Raw genomic sequence first — 22,276 nt, 5'->3', positions numbered from 1 at the left:
CAGCCGGGCTGATTGATGGCAGATCTTCACAAGTGGATTTTGGTGAGGGAGCAAATTAGATTTCTCTAATGGGAGCTCTGCCATTTATGGGAACAAGCTGCCAGTTTTCTGCTCGTATCAAAGGAAAAGACTGTTGCCAAGAAATGCTCCCCCCATTTAATGGGAAAGAAGCCTGCAGGATATATTTTCCTAATAGAAGTCCAGGCAAGGTTCAGGAGAGATAAAATAACAAAAAATAATGAGTCAGACCAGTATTTATCTGTGCAAATACATAAACCCCATCCAAATTCTCAGCCTGGCCTTTGGACTACTCAGAAACCAGAATATCTTCAGGAAAATCTGGCTCTTGATCCACAGGCACTATCTGGTGTTGAGCATCTTTTAGTAGTACAAAACTACCACTACTACAAAACGATTAACTTAAGTTAGTACAAAACTCCTGTATTTCTGAGGCAATTTTGAGGTGTGCCATGGTTAGGCCTGGTGGGGCCTTTCACGAGCCACACACAAACTGCTCCAGTTTGCTTTTGGTATGTCAGAACTCACTCTGTGGGACCACAAAGCACTTACTCAAGCCTATGGGACCACAAAGCAGTTACCCAAGCCTATCCTGAAACAACCCAGGGCAAAAAACACGAAACAGCAGCCCTGTGTTTTGTGGTTCAAGGATCAATCCTGATGCTTTCAAAACTGCCTTTTTAAAAAGCCTGGAGGCACTTGCATGGCCCTGATAAATCAGATGCAGGTTTCATTTTAATCATTAACCTCCTGTGAACTGGGATTTCTTTCACAAAAATTAAGTTCCCAGATAGCCATGCGTTCAGCCTGCAGTAAGCTTCTGCTGGCAGTGATCAGTACAATCTCAATCTGATGTCACATAAACATACAGGTGCTATGTGCTCTCCTAATGTCTCAAAGCCAGCCTTGGTACTTCATGGTGATCAGCTTCTCATCCCTCTGTCATTTATCCCAGCATCACTCGGGCTTCCTGCTGCCACACTTAATTACTTGTCTGCATTTTTGGATGCTAAATCACTCAGAGACAAAATTACTGAAAGAACCCTATCCGCAGACTAAGGGATCAAATTCAACATTGCTGGCCACCTGACTGGCCTGAAAGACTCCCTAAACTAAAGCAAGTCTACTGCTTTGTAACCACTCTTTCTGTGAAAACAGCTACAGGCTTAGGTTCAGCTTTCAGATAGAAAGCCCACGTTGGAGTCTGAAAAACTATCTTTATCCAAGTTTTCTCCACATCCAAGATTATTTTTTTTCAGATGAAGGCAAGCTGCTGGAAGGGAAAGAAGGGCATTTTTTTTTTTTTTTTTTCAGACAGATCATGATTTTGTTTTCAGTAGTTCTCTGTGCCAACTAATTTCGAGCTATGCATCACACTTGTTAATGACTCTAGTACCCAGCATGTCTCCTCTTCAAAGACTATAAATTTATTAGTGCATGTTATAGCCAATTTACTTGTATTTTGCTATCATGTGCTGCTAAAAAGGTATTGCAGAAACGAGAACTTTTTCCCTGTAACGGCTTAAAAGCATCTCATTATCCCCACTCCCGCACTCGCTCAGGTGGGTCCGACCCCTGCTGCACCTGTAGCCTCTACACGTTAGCCCGGGGGCTCCATGCCAAGGCCAGGACACAGGGGCCCAGAGGAGCGCGCTGAGTGCCCAGGAGGAGAGAGGCCTCCTCCGCCTTCCAGTACACGCCACGAAGAGGGCTCTGGGGGAATGGAGCTACGGTGGAAAGTAGCCAGGGGCAAGCCCTCCGTGACTTACGACCCTCCCGGCCCTGCGGGGCAGCCACCCCGGGAGCTGCCGGCTTTTTCTCTCCGGAGCCGCCCCAGTCCGGCCCCGAGGAGCCGCAGGAGGAGCCCGAGCCGCGGCCCGGTGGGGCAGCAGGGGGAGCACGAGCCCGAGCCCGAGGCAGCGGCGCAGCGAGCCGGGGCTCCGGCTGCCAGCACCGGCGACGGGAGCCGCACGGCCGACTCCTCAGAGCCGCAGGCGGCGCGGAACGCCTGGCGCAGAAGCCGGGTATGCGGCTGCCGCGGGATTCGCCGCCGCTGGCCTCTGCCTAACCTGGAGCGCAGCCCCCCTGCGGCAGCTGCGAGGCTGCGGCACCCGCCAGGCTACAGCACCCGCCGCCCCTCAGCGCCGGGGAGCAGGAAGCGGCGCTCGGCCGGCACTGCCGGCGCCTAGTGCTCCCCCCCTCTCCCCCGCCACTCCCCGCCCAGTGCAGAGCGGGCGCCGGCGGCACGGTCCGCCGCGGGAGCAGCTGGCGCTGCTGTCGGATGCCTGCGCTACGCCATCCCGGTGCTGCCGCGGCCTGGAGTCCGAAGGGAGCGCGGCCGAGGAGAAGGCGGCGGGCGATCGGTGGGCAGCGGTGGCCGCTCTTTTGTGTCCCAGGTCGGTGCTGGGGGAGCGGCGAGAAGGCACGGGGGCCCGGAGGGAGAGGGGCCGGGCAGGACGGGACGCCGGGCAGGATGGGACGCCCGGCGGTACGGGACGCCTGGCCCTTCCCGTGAGGCTGCGGTGGGGCCGGCGGGCGCCAAACGCGCCCCTCCATGAGCGGCCTGTGCCCGCCGGGGGCATGGCGGTCGGGGGACTTGTTTGTGTCAGGCTGACCCCGCTCCCCGGCAGCAAAACTCCTTGAGGTTCTCCGCAGCCCGGCCTGGGGAAGGGGGGAACGGGGGACTGGCGTCCCCCCGGGGGCTATACCAGTTCAGCCGTGGGGCAGGGGACGCCGCCGCCCCCCGCCTTGTCCCCTCTGGCCCCTCGCCTGCCGCGGCGTCCCCCCGGGCGGGGGCGGTTTGTGGCCGCCGGGAGTGGCTTGTGGCGAGGGAAGTTTCAGCCCGGGCACCGCGTCGCCGTTGTTGATTGTTTATCGCTGTGAGGCGGCCCCGAAAATAGGTCAGAAATAACGTCCACCCAGTCCCCTCCGTGAAGTACTGCTCGAGTACCGGCCGCGGTGCTGGAGCACTGGGAGGCGTTGCTGCCTTCTCCCTCCTTGCCTTCCTAAGAAATGCCGGATTCTCCCAGCGTTTGAAACAGTGTCTGTGTGGGTTTCCATTTATTTATTTATTTTAACGTCGTTTCTTCGTGCGGTGTGGAAAGTTGCTGGCCGACCTTAGGAATAGCTGCCGGCTATTTCCTGGTGCTCGGAGGGCGGCACTGCCGCCTCCCCCACGACCGCCGGCGGCCGCCGCTGCCTTCGTGGCTTTGCGGGCCCACTCCGAACAGAGCCGAGCCGGGGAAAATTCTGTTTCTCCCCTCGGAACAGCGGCTGTGCGCTGCGGTGTGTGAGGCTGGGCGCCGCAGATACGCGCAACGCCTGTTACCATCCGTAGGGGTGAATTACCCTCAGGACGCTAACGGCAGAATTTGCATGATGTGTAAGCGCTCTCGTGGACATAAGCTGTTTTTTTTCTGTTTGGTGTTGTTTTAAGCAAAATAGAACTTACTTGAAAACTTTATTTAATGATTATATGCTGAAGACATGCCACTTCGAAGAAAAATTTCATAGCATAGCATGTTAAAAAATTATAATTGGGGGGAATTTACAGTCATGTTGATGTAAGTAAAAAGGTCGTTTGTACTGAAGTGTTTAAGCCAACTTCCCCTTTATGTTCTTGAAATGGGTTCTTCTTGTTGAAAGGTAAACAGACTTCTGTTTGAAGTCTTCTATTTTGTCAAGAAAGTGTCCATAAAGGTCTGTTTTCTTCTACTAGGGTTTGCTTTATTTTACAAAGATTTCAGTTGGTTAGTTTACTGTTGTTTTATACATGGGAAAAGCCTGAGCTAAAACCCACATACACTTTTTTTCTTGTTTGCTGGACTGAAAGCAAGCAGGGAATGCTACTGTGTTCTTTATTACTTTGGAAGGGAATGTATTACATTTTCATCCCTAAAATATCTCTTATTTAGCATTTTGATTGTGAAGAAGAAGCTGCTTGGCCCTTGCTGAAGGATAACTGTCCCCGTCCAGACCTAGTTCAGTAAAATTGTGGTTTGCTGCCTTTTTTCAGGATGCAAGAATGCTGGGTTTGTGGAGGAGCAAATCAGGTACTTCAGCATAGTTTTAATTATTTCAGTCAACAATTCATTGAGCATTAGAACTAAAAATAGTGTTTTGTAGCAAATGAACAATAATCCAGGCTCTGGCTGTATCTTTGCAAATACTTTGCATGAATGAAACACAGAATCATCTGGCTCCCTTTCTTCCGTTTGACTGTGCCAGTGGTCACAGTTTGAGTACCTGGATTTGGTGTGTCAGAGCACAGCTGTAAATCTTAGTCGACGGTTTCCTTGGATGGACCAACTTGTTCTCCTTTTCCTGCCTTTCTTTTTTTTTTTTTTTTTTTTTTTCCCCTGTAAGCAGCATAAATCAATTCTTCATTTTTTCCAGTAATCAATAAAAATCAGATTTTTATGTCATTCAAGCTCATTCTTTGGAAGCCTTTAGATTTCCCTTATACTAAATACAATCCTGCAAACCTGGTAAGAATTGACTGATATAATATGTGAAAATACTAGTTTTGTTCTTGAATTAACACTTATCAAGAAAATTGATCTGTTAACCTTCACTTCAGATTATAGTTGGTACATACAACTGGCCCTGTTAGGGTTTGGCATGCACAGTAATCAATAATAGTAAAGTACACACAGCAGCCGAAATCTGTCTTCAAAACTTCTTTGGAAAATGTGTCAGACAACTCAACACATTTGTTGGTTCAGTTTAATTCCATTGCTATAGAACTTAGTTCAGCAAAACCTCAGAAATAACAGCACTGGTTCTATTCACGTTTCAGAAGACCAAGTGTCTTTTCTGAAGCCAGTGAAGTCCCAGTAATGGATCTGAAACTGTTACCTGACACTCTCCTTTTTTTGGTTTTAATGTTTCCCTTGGAAGTACCAGGGTTCCAAAGCCCAGTTCTGGAGTTGTTTTTTGCATTTTTATCCCACACAGTGAACACAGTTCCCAAGCAGGGAGGGATGTGACAATTGAGATCCATTGCTCTCTCTAGCTTTCCCTGTTGATTTTTCTGCTCAGCTCTCCACTGAGGAAGACTGACAAGTCCTGGTGGACTTCATTGTAGTGGTTTTGAGATGCTGTAAACAACCTGCAGCAGGATGTTTCTATCAGTATCTCACTCCCACCAGGTTATAGTCCAGTGTTTTGGTGCAGGCTTCTCCTTGAGGGTGCTAGAAGTGATTAGAATGGGATATGTATGCCACAGCAATCTGGCTGGCTGTGGAGGTATATAAGAAAGCAAATTCTGGCAGAAAGGTGAGGCACATTACTGAGTGACAAGGTTTTGAGCTGCTGCAGGTAAAGATATGGGAGTCCTGCCTAAGCTCTGACTCTTGCAGTGTTATTTCTTTGAAGAGAACCTAGCTGTCCACACCAACCTAGGAGGCAGCACCTGAATGTTTCTTAATGCAGTGCTGGGTACTGGTGTCTGTGTCCCTTTCTGGGCTTGGGTGCTGTCCTGAACAAATGTGAAAATTAAACTGGTTCCAAAAATGGACCTCAGTGTGAGAATTATAACAAATGGTTGACAATTCTTGTGCTGTTGACCTTGTTTCAGTGTCTGAAGTTATTATTGATGTGGACCAGTGCTTCTCACCCCTGCTTTCTTCTTCTTCAAAGCATAATGATGCTTTGTGTTTTCTGTGTTGAAATCCTTTCATTCTTTCTCAGCCCCCATCCCTACAGACTGTGGGACAGGCTTGGCAGAATATAACCTCTTGTTAACTAAGGTGGAAGGTTGCACCCTTTTCCTCCATATGGAAAAATACAGCCTCACTAGCACTTTAATTGTTTTCATGACAGGATAGACTAGTAGCATCTGTGCACTGATCAGCAATTGTTCCTGATGGGTATTTGTTTTGCCAGCCTGCTGTTGTATGTCAGGTACCTTTGCCAAGCCCTGGGCTCAGGGAGCTTGTAGCCAAAATAAGTATCTGTGTGAAGTACCAGCACATTCAGTTTCTCTTTTGGCTAAACTATGAGCTTAACTGAAATAGTTTCTTGAATTACAAATTATTTAATATTGCATTTATTTTCCCTCCTGGTGAAGCAGCTTGGAAAATGTGATTTTAATTTTTTGTTCTTTTTTTTTTTTTTTAAATTAAAAGTTTCTTTATATAGCAACCTTCAAATGCTTTGTATGTAGGATATAGGATCCTATATAGGAACTTTCAAGTCAGAATCTTGCTGTTTTAGATCGGGAGTGAGACGCGGCTTGATCCATGGTTAAATCCGTGTAAAAACCACTATTTCTTGTCCCTGTGAGCTTGCTACGACCAGACTATGTTTCTGAATAAATGCTACTTCTGTGTTTTTCAGCCACAGCTAGGCAAACCACTAAAGTATGTCCTTACATTTTGCCAGCATTCATGCACTGCGTGTTTTCTGTCTGGCAAGACATGTGCTTTTTCGTTTGTTAAGCATCTGCTGATTTTGGCTTTCTCTAGTGTTTTACCAGGCACCTTTTGATCACTTTCATTCATAGTATGCATCTCCTGAAGTACTGTGTATGGAAAACTATATAGCTGTAGAAGTATGAACATAGTAGTTAAATATTTATGCATTCATTTCTAGTAAAAGCAGTTGGTATGTTGGTAATGCAGTGTCACTGATATTTGTAGAAGTCTGTTGTACAAATTGTTTTCCTCAAAGAACAATACATGGAACATTTAAGGTAACGAGTATACAACAGAGAGTATACAAGAAAAGAATCTGAAAGGGGGGAAATAAGTTTGATGTAGTCTGGGGTCAGGGAGAAGTCAGGTGAGCCAACTGTGTTTACTTCAAGCAGGAAATCGGTGACAGCACTATTCTTGGAAAGAACAGGCAGAGAAATAAGGAACAGAATGAAACCTCACAGTGCAACTTACAAGCCGAACAAAAGTTGCAAATGCTAAAGCAGACTGAAAGGAAATCAGTTCTGCTTTTCGTTAGATGGTTCCAGTGCTATCTTCTTTTTTTTTTTAATGGATTTTTTCTGTAGAGGTTTTGGAATTGGAAACATTTTCAGTACTGAGAATCTTGAACTTTGTATTTTGCAAGCAGTTTTATTGGAAATAAGATAAAAAGTTTCCCTTATCAATATTTCTTACTAAAACCAAATTTTAAATTTCCCCATTTCTGAATTTCATGGCTTGTATCAGGAAAATTGAAAAGTTACTCTTTACTACTTTTAATTTTCAAATGAAAAATTATAAATTTGTTATCTGTAATACTGTATAATTATGTGTGTACATAGATGTGCTGATAGCTTGCTGAATCTCATTTATAAAATAAATCACAAACTTGCGCATGCCACACCGTCAAATTCTTGTATTTAAGAAGAAGAAATCTGCAGCATTCATCAGTTGTGCAGGAAGCCTCTACACTTCATTTCTGACATACTGAAATAATAAACTGGCTTGTTTTTCACATCTAGCTCTGCTTAGTATAGTCACAAGCTTGTTCATGTGCTGTAACTTCATGAATATATCACTGTTAGTGATAAAGGCATAGATCATTCATTACCTGTTGGGTACAGGATGTCAAGCTAAGATTAGCTTATCACACTTTCTAGCTATAAAATAAACTGACTTCTCTTTATGCTTTAGATGATTTTCTAAAGTTAATAAGCAAGGTTTCTCATAAAATTTTCATATCAGAATGACTTGCAGTTTATCATTTATCTTCTTTCTTTTCAAAGTTGCAAGAGAAATGTAATAGTATTTGCTCTTCTGCTGGTTTAGGAAGTATTATTCAGGAAACTGCAATTTCTTCCCAGGCTGTCAGTTCAGTTTTTACCTGACAGTTTCTCTGCATAATGATTGTATATTTCCATGTAAAAAAAACCCCATCTAGTGTAATTAATATTGCTGTCTTTTAGTAGTAGAGGTATTTGCATATCTAGTGCTTTTAAATTACAGTATATATTGCTTGCCTGCCTATATATGTGGTCCATCTAGTTGTCTACAAATTATACGTTTCTATAAATCTATTTTTTAAAAAAGTTTTTCTGAGTTTTCTGGGCAAACTCTGAGGTTATACCAGCTATTGGATAATTCTAAGGCCAATGGTTTCATCCACCTCTGACCTTAAACCTTCTACCTCAGTGAAATAATTCAGATCAAAATGTGCCAAGATACTGAGAGTATTTTAAGTGCCAAAACAATGATGCATAGATAGGAGAAAACTTTTACTGCTTTACGTGTAAAACAGCATTGAGGAAAAAACCTTCTAACAGTTGGGGTCAATACTACACCTCAAGAATTGGATCTCCAAGTTCATGGCCATTCTGTTAGGCTGGACTTCTCTTTCTAGTGGAAGCCCTTGCTGCTGGGGCAGAAGCCCTGAGCTACTGAGTTTCACCTGCTGTTAATTTACTTAAGAGATGACCTTTTCTGTGGAAAGTACATTTAATGGCTCTGAAATAAATTTGAATGCCAGCTAATGCTACAGAGGTTTGGTCTGGATTTGGGTTGGTGACTACAGACTCTAATAGATGTGTACCTGCCTTTTAACTCATGAAAGGTGTAAAAGCTGAGAAGAGTTTAGATGGAAAGATGAATTTTCATGACTGGCTAGTATGGTTAGCTGTCAGTTTGTCCTTCTAAGGTAGGGAACTAGGACCTGTTTGAAAACAAACCAGCTACACTATTGGCAGGGTATGGAAAAGCCTCAGATGAGTTTGGTTCTTGGTTGTTGGGTCTTTTTCTGCTGGATGTGTTATGTTGTATTTAGTAGGGTTTTTTGCTTGTAGCAAGTTTGAAAGTAGCATATAAGGGATTTAATGGTAACCAAACATTAGTACAAGGATTTCTGACTAAATATGACAAGGAAACGGTAAGAGAAAAGGAGTGAACAAAGCCTGTCCCATATAAAACATTGTCAAAAATTGTTTATATATTATTGGTGACAGTTCAGGCTAATTCAAAAATCAGTTTACTGCTCTGTTTTGATGTAACCTTTCAAGTATTCCCATTGAAGCTACTGAAGGTGATCATTAGACTTCTTCTATTTTGAATGTGTAATTTCAGAAACAGAGCTATGCCATTTTAGGTTTGTGTCAGTTACTCAATGGTTTCTCATGCGGCAGCCTTGTTCTGCCAGTTAAATGCCACACAGAGTTTAAGTGACAAAGGGGCACGAAGCCTTCAAGATGCAGAATAAATAAAAGCAAAACTTGAATTTGATAAGGCTGTTTTATTTGTCTAATAGCGACTCTTTAAGCAACTTCTATTTTGGCACTATAGTGAGGGGGGAAGCAGCACCAGCCCTGTGTCTCTCTTCCTCCACGACAGGGAGTGGAAGAGCCCTCCTTTAGGAAAAATAATTCCTGTCCCCCAACACCGATCTGTCAGTTGGTAGCTGTGAGAAGAGCATGTTTCTGGGCCTGTTAGGGCAGAGAGCCTGCTGGAAGCCACTCGGCTTTCTAGCCTCCCATGCCTCCTTCAGGGAAGAAACATCCCTGACCACGTTGCCAGGGCGGGTTCCCAGGTGAGCGGTTGCCTCCCTGGTAAGCTGAGCTGTGAGGAGGGAGCAGGACAAGCCCTGCTGAGCAGGAGAAAGGTTAGACTGGGCTGGCACTCGGGCTCTGGGACTGTGTGCTTCCCTGAGGGGGAGGAGTACTGTCTCCTTCCCCTTTCAACTTGCAAAAGTAAATATAAGGAAGAAATGGAGGGTATTTTACCTCAGGAATGTCTGTGGGAAGGGGCAGTTTCTCTCACCCTGCCACTTAAACTGCTTTGCTGTGCTGAGGCCAAGGCCTGAGGAGATGGGCATGCTTGCTGGTCAGAGGATCCACTATGTTGTGCTGCTGCTCACCTTCCCTTCCCCATCGCTGTGATGGCACTGCTATTTGTGGAGCTGTGCTTTGAAACAGGATAAGGAAGTGATCTGATGAAGCCCTGCAGAAATAGAGTATTCTAAAATGGTAACGAACTCATTTTAAAATGCTGTCCCAGGAGAGCTGTGCTGGCAGTGTTGCAGGGGTGATGAGCTGATGCTGTGAAGATGGGAACGAGCACCTGGGGAAGGAGCTTCTGAAGCTGTTGATGGTGTAGTTTCATGGCCAAAGCTGGCTGAAATTCTTGCTGTGCCTTTGCTCACTTCTTCAGAGTTAGATATTAATATTGGCTTACTCTTTCGGAGGTATCAGTGCAGCTGTTTGTGGAGGCTGTACTTCTTTAAATCAATGAAGTGTTGGGGTGTAAATTGAAAACAAACAAACCAACCCAAAAAATTCACAGGATAACCTCCAAAATACCCGTAAAGGTTTGTTGTGATGGTGGTAGGTTTTTTGCCTGCCCCAGCTGCCAGCACAATTAGAGATGACTGTTCGTGGGGTGGGTGGGAGCAAGTCTCCAAAGGTAGCAGAGGGAAATCCTTTGAAGACTTTGCTGCTGATAATATATAATGTGCTGTTTTATTACGGTGCTTACTGACATCCATTCTTCGTATAGCACATATGCTGAGCTCTGCTCAGTTTGTTCAAGCTGCCATCACAGTTGTCCACTGCTACCGGTCAGTGCCGCCTTTGCTTGACTCTTGTTTCTTCAGAAACTTCTTTTGCTGAGCATTTGTCCATCAAAAAGCACATAAAGTACTGTGTTTAGTCCCTTCTCTTCTAAAGCAGATGAAGGAAAGCAGGGAGTGATTTAATTTTATTTTTGGGTTGGAGGTATGTGTGCTTGGTTGGTTGGTTTTGTTGTTGTGTTGTATTGTTTGTTTGTTTTTCCTAGTAGCTGTTGGGTCAGATCTGGTTTGCTCCAGGCTCCAATGGTAGGAAAGAAGGTGGGGGACATCAAGGATAGAGCACTAAAATCTGGTGCTTGACTGATTTTGGTAATAGCTAAGTAAACTTATAAAGCTAGAAATTTTTCAACTTAATGCTTTTAGATTTGGAGATGAGCAGGGAATAATTTGCTGGAGGTGCTGCCTGTGGTTGGCAGAGAAAAGTAGAGCTCTTTCTCACCTGATCAGTATGAAGATAAGCAAGCAGCAAGAGCTTAAAGTCTTGCACCAAACTGACATGTAGGTGTTTGATACAGTATGTTCTTGAAAAGCTTTAATGTACATTCTGAAATACTTTCCTGTGTCCACATTTGGTCATTGCTTGCAGTGGCAGTCTGCTTAAATGTCCTTCAGCCTTATGCTTGTATCATACAACCATAACTAAATTGTGCTTTGTACTAGACTAATACAGATTTGACTTTAAAATTAATGCATGTTTTGTGGACAAGAAGGGTTGCAGGGAAGGTCTTAGAAGACCTGTAATCAGAAAATCATGAACAAAGGAAGAAAAAAATAAGAATCTGTGACATTTCTCTGGTGAGTGGCAGTGGACAGAAATTATGAGAAGGTGAAATCAGTGTTTTATATTTCCCTATCTTTTAGATTTTTCTTTTGCATTGAAAATCAAAGAATCAAACTTCTACCCAAAATTTATTTGCTATAATGCTTGTCTTGAATTGTTTTGTGAAAATGGTAGGAAACTGGAAGCCAAACCACAGGGAAAAACATGAAATAAAGGATTATGTTTTTAAAGATGTTGTAGTGTAAAGCCAACCCCAAATCAGCTGACTTTATATTAGGTTTGTAACATTAGGTGTTGTAAAATAAAATAGGCTTTGATACAGGACTCCCATGGGTTTCTAAATTAACTTAAATCTGCATGGAAGTCCTAAGCAAGTCACTGTTTTTCCATCTTGGCCCATCCAGCCTATCACCACAGGTGATACTAGTGTAGGAACTACTCAAGAAGTGGGTTTGTGACTACTGATGCTGTGTCAGATTTACTATCAGGTTATCTCCTAATGCAACTTTGATGAGGCGGGCAAACTATCGCGTTTCTTAATAAAAGTACACAATATATCATTTGTGCTGACTTAATGCCTACTGTAGGAGGAAAGACAGTCACTATTTGGCATAAAGCCTTCCAAGCCAAAATCAACCTGTCAAGTCTGAACTGTTTTTACTGTCTTGTCAAACCGTAACCGCAGAGCAGGTATTGGAACTCAACTCTGTAAATTGTGCTGTTCTGTTTCCAGAGGAAATAATATAGAATTATTATATATTAAAAATAATCTGCTGAGTGTATGGTTAGATTTATTTTTTATTTCTGTTGAAATCAGACTATTTATTTTGCAGTAATTTTGCTTGAGGTGGGAGAGAAGTTGTAACAATTTTCTTTTGGACACTGTTCTGATTCACAAAATATGGCACAGTAATGACAGTTGTTGCAGACGTTTTAATGCCAAGTTCATCCATCCATGTGAGAGTTATTTTTCATTTGATGGCATTGCTTGGGACATGGAATTCAAAGAGATACTGCATTCTTCGTATAAGTAGGAAAATGAAGTATATTTTAGGTCTACTAAGAGCCTTAATATTTTATGAATAACCTATTCAGTTGGGCAGAATTAAAATTATTTTAGTAAGCTTTCCTACTTTATTAATTCTTACCTAGCACACCTTTCATAAATTCTTGAGATTATGAGAAGGTGAATGTGTTAAGCTATGCAATTTGTTCTTTAAGCCAACATACTACACCTCGCAATTTATTTTCTTTTTAGTTTACTAAAGATCATTACTTTTTTTTTTATGTAAAGTTCCAGAAGAGTTTTTTCAGAATATATCATTAGGAAAAGATAGTTTGATTACATGAATTGAAAATTATAAGCAAAATATAAGTAATTAGTTGATTTGCAGATGTATTTCTAGCTACATTGCTTCTGCTTTAGTTAGAGATATTTATCTTTCATCACTGTTGTTAAGGTGGCTTGGTAGTGAATGGACAGCTTAACTGCTGATTTACATTGTCCACTCTCCTTGGTGGTAGTGCGTTTGCTTTTCATCAAAATGCTGCATTTTGGTGGTTTTCACTCAAAGGCAGTCACATTTGTGCCACTTATGTCATTCCCTTTTAATCATAGCTTTTAAAATGTGGGTTTTCTTTTTAGGGGAAGGCTTTGTGGAAGGCAAATAAAGCATGCAGTTTGGTTTGCTCATGTTCTGTTTCCTCTTTCTTCACAACTTGCTGTGAAACCATTGCTCAATTCAGGCTAATGTGGAAGAGGAGGTGGGATCTTGAAGATGGTGGGGTTTTTGTCTAGTGTAAATTGGTGGCTGAAGAGAGAAGACACAGAAGTTAGTGCCCATACTGGGAGGTAAAGTACACAAGTCAGCTAGCATGAGGTCTGTTTTGCAGCAGCTGGCCAGTTGCTGTGGATAAAGCTTCATCATACATGCAGGATGAGTGATTATTTTTTTTGCCTCGTCATGGACCCATGAAGGGTAGGGGATTACTGTGGCCAAGGGTGAAGGACACGTGAGAAGGAAAGCAAGATTTTAACTATGCTGCTCACAGAACTTTTCATGTTAAACTTTTTAATGAAGAAGCTTAGAATTAACATGTCGTCGTTCGTCAGACAAACAAAGGCCGATGCTAGGGTAGAAGGGAATAAGGCTAATAAATGTTCAAGATGAATTATTGAATCACATACAGGATCTATTAATAGGGGAGAAAAAAAGAAATAAATGCAACATATTAATGACTTCCATGCTCAGTAAGAATAATCAAGTTGTCAGCTTAAAGTAGTGAGTGTGCTGTTTTTATCAGTGTACTGCATAGACGACCAGTTATTGGTGCTAAATTTAAAGGAAAACCAGGAAAATTTGAGTTTTAATGCTTTATTGAGCTGGTTGTTTATCTAGCCCATTAAAATGTCATAGATACCTTGCATTAGGTTTGTTAGAAATGGTGAATCAAACCTTGTAGTGGTTGTCCGGGAAGTAATAGGCTTAGAGAACCAGAAAAGAAGAAAATTACAATAGTTGAGTTTTGCCCTGAGCCCATGAAATTAGGTCATTGTTTAACCGTATTTAAGTAACTGTGGTTATTTACATTCATATAATTATTTATAACTGTGAAGCTTTAAAAAGAATGTAATTAATAATTCCAGATATAAAGTAGTCTATTCTTTTGTCTTTTTCTGAGTTGTGGTCATGTTGCTTTTTAAAATTGGATAATGAATTGAAGAAGGTATCCTGGGTATTCCAATTTAAGTTTGTTTGTTTGTTTGCCTTGTTTTACAACACTGTTTTCGCAATCCAGAATGTAATCAGTATTTCTTTTCTACCCCTTCACCTTTTTAATTATGGAGAACCAGGGTTTATTTGTAGTGCTGGAGAGCTCTACAACCAGAATGCTGTGATACTGGGTGCTGCACAGCTGTGAAAGGATTTCAAAGGAGAACAAGACAGTTATGCTTGATGCAGTAGTCCAGGCTGTCTCTGCAGGGGATGCAGAGAGAGAGGTGAAATGATCAAAATAACAGGCTGGTTCTTTGCAGCACCATGCTGAACTAATGCATGCAGTGAATTGTGCTTTTTCAGCCTCACAGTAACTTAAACAAAAGATATTAGCTTAGGTGAGTTTTAGCTATATGGATAGATGGAATATATTTCTAATCATATGCTGAAAAATTTGGCAGGTCTTGTGTATAGTCTTGCCAAAGTCTATGAGAACCCAGAAAAAAACTAAATGAAAAATACTGTCTAGGTTTACAGTCAGATTGTGCCATTGTGGGTGCTCAGAAAGTTGATATTAGCCTTGCAGGTCAGGTCAAGAACTCTGTTTTGGCCTGACACTGAGTTTCAACTGAAGGCTGTGTCCAAGAAACAGCTAAAATTGGAAGTGAAGACAGTTCTCAGGTGGACGGACAAATCTATGAGTCATCGGCACAGAGGTGGATTGTGGCTGAATTTGTGTGGGCAGGTGCTGGGTCTCTGGGTGTAAAGAAGAGGACAGGGAAGAAGAGATCAGAGGTGGAGCTGCACAAAGCTTCTACTGCAACCTACAAGAAAAAACTATCTGAAGACTGTGTTAAATGAGCAGCTAGAAGAAGACTGGGGGAAAATAAACATTTTGTATTTCATTTATAGGATTCTGTATTTTTGCTTTTGACTTCTACTAAATATAAAATATTAAAACTAAGGCTAGAGTGAATTCAAATACTCAGAATTTTGCATGTTTTCTCTATTTTTCTTTTAAAAAGGAACTTGGTCTTTTTTAAAAGAGAACTGGTGTGACACAGGCTGTATTGCATTGTTAAACAAATGGAATGAATGTTGGTGCCATTTTGATGCAGCATTATGGTATCAGGATATTACTGGGGCATTATTGATAATTTGTGTTACCAAAGATGCAGTATCACACATCACATGCACTAGTGACTTCTATTTTTAAAAATCACAGATAATGCATTTTTTTATGCTCCACTTGCTCTGTCACCTTCTCTCTGAAGTTAAGGCAAAGCCAGTTCAGTTTCATGGCTTGCCTGCACAAGCTGTGATAGATTTTGTGTTTGTAATTCTCTGAAACTTACAGAAAACGATGTGAAGTTTCTCTAAGAAGGGCTAACTGAGCATTCTCTTTTCTTTCTGTCTGACATCTAAGGGTCATCAGAAAAAAAGGGAGACTTTGGTTGTTTTTCAGGGTTTTTTTTTAGATACCCTAATGGTTTAAGAATACTGGGGAGATAGACTGATTCTTAACAAACGGTTCTAAGGTAGTGGTTTAGCAGGAGCTTCAAGGGGAGTTTCAGAGCGTTAGGTGATGTTGGTCTACCTGTAATGTTTGCTCTGAGAAAGTGAGTTCTTGGTCTTAGAGCTCTCTCCGTTGTCTCTTGAATTTCATCTCCTGAGTAGAAAGGAAATGAGATTTACCAGCAGAATTTCATCTGACCTATTGTAAGTTGTCTCCTCCCTGGTAGCTATATAGACTGCATGGGGGCATGAGCTGTGTTTGATGACTCAGACCAGAATATCCTTCTACCTCCTCATCACTACATTGCTGCTGGTGAGCTGAGAGACACTCCGGAGATCATAGAATCTACTAGGTTGGAAAAGACTTTTAAGATCATCGGGTCCAACCATTGCACCAGGACTGCCAAGACTACCACTAAACCATGTCAGTAAAAGCCTCATCTACACAGTTTTTGAACATTTCCAGGAATGGTGATTCCACCACTTTCCTGGGGAGCCTGTGCCAATGCTTGATCACCTTCTCTGTGAAGAAATTTTTCCTAATATCCAATCTAAACCTCCCTTGGTGCAGCTTGAGGCCATTAATCTCTTGTCCTATCACTTGTTACTTGGGAGAAGAGACCGAGACTCACCTCACTACAACCTCCTTTCAGGTAGTTGTAGAGAGCAGTAAGGTCCCCCCTGAGCCTTCTCTTTTCCAGACTAAATACCTCAGTTCCCTCAGCCGTTCTTCATAAGGCACATTCTCCAGATCCTTCACCAGCTTTGTTGCCCTTCTCTGGATCTTCTCCCTCAGTGTCTCTCTTGCAGTGAGGGGCCCAAAACTGAACACGGAATTAGAAGATTAGAAGTGTGACCTCACCATTGCTGAGTACAGGGGGATGATCACTGCCTTGGTCCTGCTGGCCACACTATTGCTGATACAGGCCAGGATGCCATTGGCCGCCTTTGCTGCCTGGGCACAAGCTGGCTCATGTTCAGCAGCCATCAATCAGCACCCCCAGGTCCTTTTCCTCTGAGCAGCTTTCCAGCCACTCTTCCCTAAGCCTGTAGCGTTACCTGGGGTTGTTGTGACCCAAGTGCAGGACCCAGTACTTTGCCTTGTTGAACCTCATACCATTGGCCACAGCTCATCAATCCAGCCTGTCCAGATTCCTCTGCAGAGCCTTCCTATCCTTCAGCAGATCAACACTCCCAGCCAACTTGTCAAATGCTTTACTTAAGTCCACATACACAATGTCCACAGCCTTTCCCTCATCAACCAGGTGGGTCACCATATCGTAGAAGGAGATCAGGTTGGTCAGGCAGGACCTCCCCTTCATGAATCTGTGCTGACTGGGCCTGATCTCCTGGTTTTCCTGCATGTGCTGTGTGATCACATTCAGGATGATCTGCTCCATGACCTTCCCTGGCACGGGGATCAGGCTGACAGGCCTGTAGTTTCCAGGCTCTTCCTCCCTGCCCTTTCTGTAGAAAGATGTCACATTGGCCAACCTCTAATCCTCTGGGAGCTGCCCATTAAACCAGGACTGCTGATAGATGATGGAGAGTAGCTTGTTGAGCTCCTCTACCAGCTCCTTTAGTGCTCTTGGTTGTAACCTATCCAGCCCCATAGACTTGTATGGGTGGCTCAGGGTTGGGGTGACCGGGGGTGTACAAGAGTTCTCTGGAAACTTTATTTCAGAATTCCTTGGTGAAGATGGGGGTAGTTTGTCTGAGCATGGCAATGTCAGCTTTGCTAGAGCATTGGCTGCACAAGAGGTTGTATTTTTTCACTTTATTTTGAAAAAATAGGTGTCAGACTGCTACCTATGCAGAAAGCTGAAAACTGCAGTGCAGGAGCTGAGGGCGGATTGGAGAATGGTGGAAGGTGGTATATACGTATAGTTACTCCAGTAACTATACACGTATAGTTACTGGAGAGGACATGATAGGCCTGTTATTAGGATGCAGGAAAAGAGAATGAAGAGCATGAGTACTGAGAAGCTCTAGAGATATTGCTCTTAGTAAAATGTTCTGTTTGTTTGTTTTTTAGTTCAAGCAGTATGTTTTTGACAGCAGTAGCGAAGAACTGGAAGACTGGTTAATGAACATACTGAAATGGAGCATTTACCAGTGGAGGTAAGAGATTCTTTGAATGTACTGCGAGTTTGTTTCTTTGCATTGTCTGGCAGTTCTCAACAGGTCAATGGCACTGTTACACAGGCATTTCTCTGAGAACAAAGGTGGTTTAGGAGGTTTCTGTAAACCTGCATCCATCTTTTCATTGCACGTTTAGCTGTTCTGATGCAACTGCTGTGAAGTATCACTAAAATTATCAATTAAAGAAAAAAAAAAAAGAATCAAGAAACATTTTTTCCTTCTGATAGTCTTTTAAAATCTGATATCCTATGATCCATTTTGTATTGTTGTCTTAGAAGAGATTAGTTCGGATAACTAAAGAAGTGGTGAGCTAGTGTAGGAACAACATGACCTGGTTAGGATATGTAGGAGTTCTTCCAAGTTAAGAAAATAAATAAACTCCCAGAAGTGTAAAGGAAAGCAGAGTTTTGGCCCTCAGTATAGGATCAGGTGGCTTTAACTGACATTTGAACTATTGGAGATGTTCAGTCTCAGTGATTAAATATTTTTGAGTATTGAAATGCTGTTGATTTTATATGTTAAGTAACTGCCAAAAGTTATGATCCCCCCCCACCTTGTTCTAACTTGTATATTAGGATTTTCTTCCCATTTTCATCTTCTGATACATGTTTATATGCTGCATTAACCTCTGTTACTCATATGTAGAGATCTACTGAAGGAGTCTTCTGCTTCTTATATGCAGACAGGACAAATGTGCAGTTCAGTAGCTTGGCTTCTGAATGTTAATTATACGCTTTAAAATACAACGGTAAGGTCATTAAGTATTAAAATGAGTGGTGAGGATTTAATGTCATTGAAATTAGTGAAGTTTAGCTGTAAATTTTAATGGAATCTATACAAAACAATACTTCTACATGTGTTTAACTTTTTTGTTTGCTTTCAGTTTCTCCTTAAAAATGTTTAATCATTGCGTAACACTTTCTGTTATATACTTAAGAAAATACTGTTCTCCTTTGCATTGATATGAAGGACCTTGACAGAAAAGTAGTGATTTGGTTTATGTTAGCCCAGGGCAGTAAATGCTTCCCTTCACCCAGGTTAAGATGCATGTGGAACAGGTTCATGTTTGGTGAAGAAAAAGCCATCCTCAAAGGTCAGATGATGGACTGCAGTCCTGGGTACCTGCAGTGGCATGCAGCATTGCTTCTGGGTGCACTGTTTGAACTGTGGCTCAGTATTTCTTACTAGTTCTGCAGTTGATACTGGAGCAAGGCATGGGTGATGGTGTTCCCAGTACTGCTGGTAGTTGAGCAAGGGCTGTGTTCCTGGATTAAAACACACGGTGCTGTGTTGTGCAGGCCTGTGTTTGCTGGAACATGTGTTTGGTCTGCAGGGGTTGCCTGCCCAGGCAGTGTTTTTGGTGGACTAGCTGGGGATGCCAAGTCAGCTTGACAGAGGGAGGGAGTGGTCCCAGCTAGAGCTGTGTTAGATAGACCGGAAATACCACAAGGTCATTCGACAGCCCTTTGGCAGTAATGTAAGATGTGTCTCTCTCGTAGGGTTTTTTTCTGGTTAACTCATTCATGAAGTGGACCTTTGAAGTTGTCTAACAGGACTAGTTCTGGGTTGTTCTGAGTTTTCCTACTGGGGGCTTGTGGGACCCTGAAGCATTTAGGGGAGTGATTACTTGGCCCATCAGCTCCTTCAGGAAAAGTTTTTCCTTCTGTTAGTGAAGGCAGGCTGCTCAGGGACATTGTGCCACTCATTGTGCTGGGGAGTCAGAGGCATGTGATGTCTTCCTCCCTTGAAAATGTAGTTTCATCGAAATGCAGGCAGGTTGAGACTACCCCATGGCATCCTGTGTTTAAGTCCTTTTGCTTTTTCCTGACTGTTTTAAAGTGGGCTCTTTTCTGAGGCAATGGACAGTTTATCACAGGTTTTTATGCACAAGGTTTGTTGCCCAGCTAGTGAGCCAAGGGTCATGGCAGGTCTAGGATCTCTGGATCTCTGCTCAGTGGCAGCTCAGTGTTCCATTTGCAGAAGATATATTTCATTTGGTAGGTAATGCACATGTGAAAATCCATTATGACAATCCCAGAGAATTAGAATGCAGAACTTCTTGATTCTAGATTTAAAGACCACTGAAGACATCTCTACACAGTCCTATCAACACAGCAGTGGAAGAGGAAATTGTTCCAAAGCCCTGTACATTATCAGGGGCAGTCCTAACACTGCATACTGTAGAAAACTTGCGGCATCACTCATTTAATCTCTTGAAATCCCTTGATTGAAATTTGAATGATGACAGGATTTTTAGACAAGCTGAATTAGTAGCATCATCTAAATATTGTAGTATTGATCTTGCAGTAAGGGCCCTTGATCTGAGTTCTTCGTATTGTCATAACAGCTTCAGAAGCAAAATTCCTCTTATCCTGGCACCTGTTACTTCAGTAACATACTGTTCCATTGTTTTGTAAAGGGCATGCAAAGTCCTCGTCTGTTAAACCAAGGTCAGAATTAACGTCTTGTTTATAGTTAAAAGTCTAGATCTGTGCTATGATGTTTGAAGCCTTCTGGCTTCTCTAGGTGAGTATAGAAGAGTAAATCTTACTTTGAGTTGTATGCCAAGATAATTTAGTTGGTAGGCTAGAGGTAAGTTTGCTTTCAGGTGACTGCTAACTGTGCTGGCGCTGACTTTTTTGCCAGCTACTCTTGTTTCAGTCTCAGTAGTACTGCCTGCTGCTTCACAAACACCCAAATGTTCAGAATTTTAGAAACTAAAAACCCCATAATCCACTCAAGCTCCAGGCTAAGTTTTTGTTTGCTGTTTCTGCATTAGACCCAGAAGATGGACTAATGTGCATGGAGCATAGTCTGGTTTAGGTCTTCTGGTTAGCTTATTCTTCAGTCCAGATGGTGCTTGTGGGAACTGCGAAGTTTGAAGACAAGTGTTTGCAGAAAAGTGTAACCTATTTTATTAATCTAGTTGGTAGTGTTGAAGGAAAAATAGAAGAACTTGGTAAAGTCTGTAGAATTTTAATTTAAGCATCAGCAGGCAGTTGTAAATTAGCAGGAAGGTGCCAGTCTGTGACTGTGAAGAAGGCAGCGAGAATTAGCACTTTACTACTGATGAAGACTGACTGAAAATGAGCATGTTGACCTCCCTAGATCCTGCCTAGATCTAGAGATCTTTCCTCTAGAACCTCTCCATCTAAAGCACTACATGGCTTGGTTGCGCACTTCCTCTGTACTGTTTGGCCATGCTGTAATTCAGCTGTCCCTGTCCTCACATCAGAGTTGAGGCACTGCAGCCTGCATAGTCATTCTGCTTCAGCAAGGGCTGGAAGGAGACCATGCTCTTTTTCTCCTTGTCAGAAGTAATTTGCCCTTTCCAGACAAGTGCCAGAGCAAATCTGCAGTGTAGAGGTACTGGCAAGTGCCTGGATTGTATTATGCTGATGGTGTGTTGTGATACTCTCTGATGGCATTTGACTCCTTTGCAACAAAACTGGAAGTTACTGTGGGGCAGATTTAGTACACCCTATATTCTTGTTTACCCCCGGGCCTGTGTTTTTAAGGAAGCTGTGCAAAATTGTGTATAGCGTTGTCCTTTTTAAGCACCAAACAGGCATTATCCACAGCTTGTGTTCTAAAAAGTTTGGTTTCTGTTTGTTTTCAGTAACTAAGGTGCTGACAAGTTTTGACTTCTTCATCCTCCTAAACATGAGTGAAGTTCAGGCTATGGTAGAATTCTCCGTGGAGCTCCACAAATTCTTCAATGTGGATTTGTTTCAAAGAGGGTAGGTAGTACGTTCTTTCGAACTTTGGTGGATGGCTGATGCTGGAAAGACCTTAATGGGTACTGTCATGTAGCATTGCTTCATGTGTTACTGACTTGTTATAGTAATTGGAGAAATTTTTAGTCCTTACTGGAAAGGCAAATACTTCCTAGGAATTAAATGCCCAAATAATTTGTCCAGACTAAGTTGTAATAATATTTTATTCTGTCTAACTGAAGAAGAGGAAAGCTTTTACCCTTTCATATCTTCATTTCTGTGATCCCTTTTGTTTGAAATCTGACAGGTGTTTTTCTTCAATCTTTAAAAAATGTTACTGCCCCAATAACTTACTCATTTATCAATTTGGCAGTGGAGAACTTTACCACCTTCTCTCTTCCTCACACTGTGCTGTGCCTCCGCAGTTACAGTTGCATACTGCCTCATTAGGCTCTCCTGACCTCCTCTTAGTCCACCTGGTCTCTGTAGAAGGCTTTTTCACATTCCTTTTATTTGATATTACCTGATTGTTGCCAGATTACTTTCTAAAGTTCTCCTTTTCCGTGGCCACATAGGAAATAATCCTTTGTAGTTTATTTTTGAATTATTAAAGATTATTGGTCATCCAGTATCGTGGTACATTGCCCTTCTGTCAGTCTTCTAACAGACTACAGTAAAAATACCTGTCAGTGTTGTAGTTCTTAGGATGTTTGTTTTAAATAAATCTGGTTGAAGCTGTGTCAGTGTTTACGGGCAGGAGACAATATATGCCAGCGTTGATTTATGATAGCTCCTTTTTCCAGAGCATCATAGAATAACTTTGCTTAGGAACACTTTAGTAATAAGAAAATTCATTC

At 42.4% G+C, this 22,276-nt stretch overlaps 1 protein-coding gene across 1 annotated transcript in view; it reads left to right on the top strand.

Annotated features, from left to right (window-relative positions):
* Positions 1-2,023: 2,023 nt before the first annotated feature.
* LOC308220129 (protein FAM135A-like) overlaps positions 2,024-22,276 on the top strand; it is a gene marked incomplete at its 3' end in the record, with an annotated part of 57,330 nt that continues 37,077 nt past the window's right edge. Inside the window, exons 1-3 of the mRNA XM_080615917.1 lie at positions 2,024-2,414; positions 17,597-17,682; positions 21,323-21,443. Coding sequence (XP_080472043.1) covers positions 21,367-21,443 — 77 coding nt within the window. The 5' untranslated portion in view covers positions 2,024-2,414; positions 17,597-17,682; positions 21,323-21,366. The remainder of the gene's footprint in view (positions 2,415-17,596; positions 17,683-21,322; positions 21,444-22,276) is intronic.

The sequence above is a fragment of the Psittacula echo genome, assembly GCF_963264785.1.
Source record: "Psittacula echo genome assembly, chromosome: 4".
Taxonomy (NCBI): domain Eukaryota; kingdom Metazoa; phylum Chordata; class Aves; order Psittaciformes; family Psittacidae; genus Psittacula; species Psittacula echo.
This window is presented reverse-complemented; position numbering and strand designations above follow the sequence as displayed.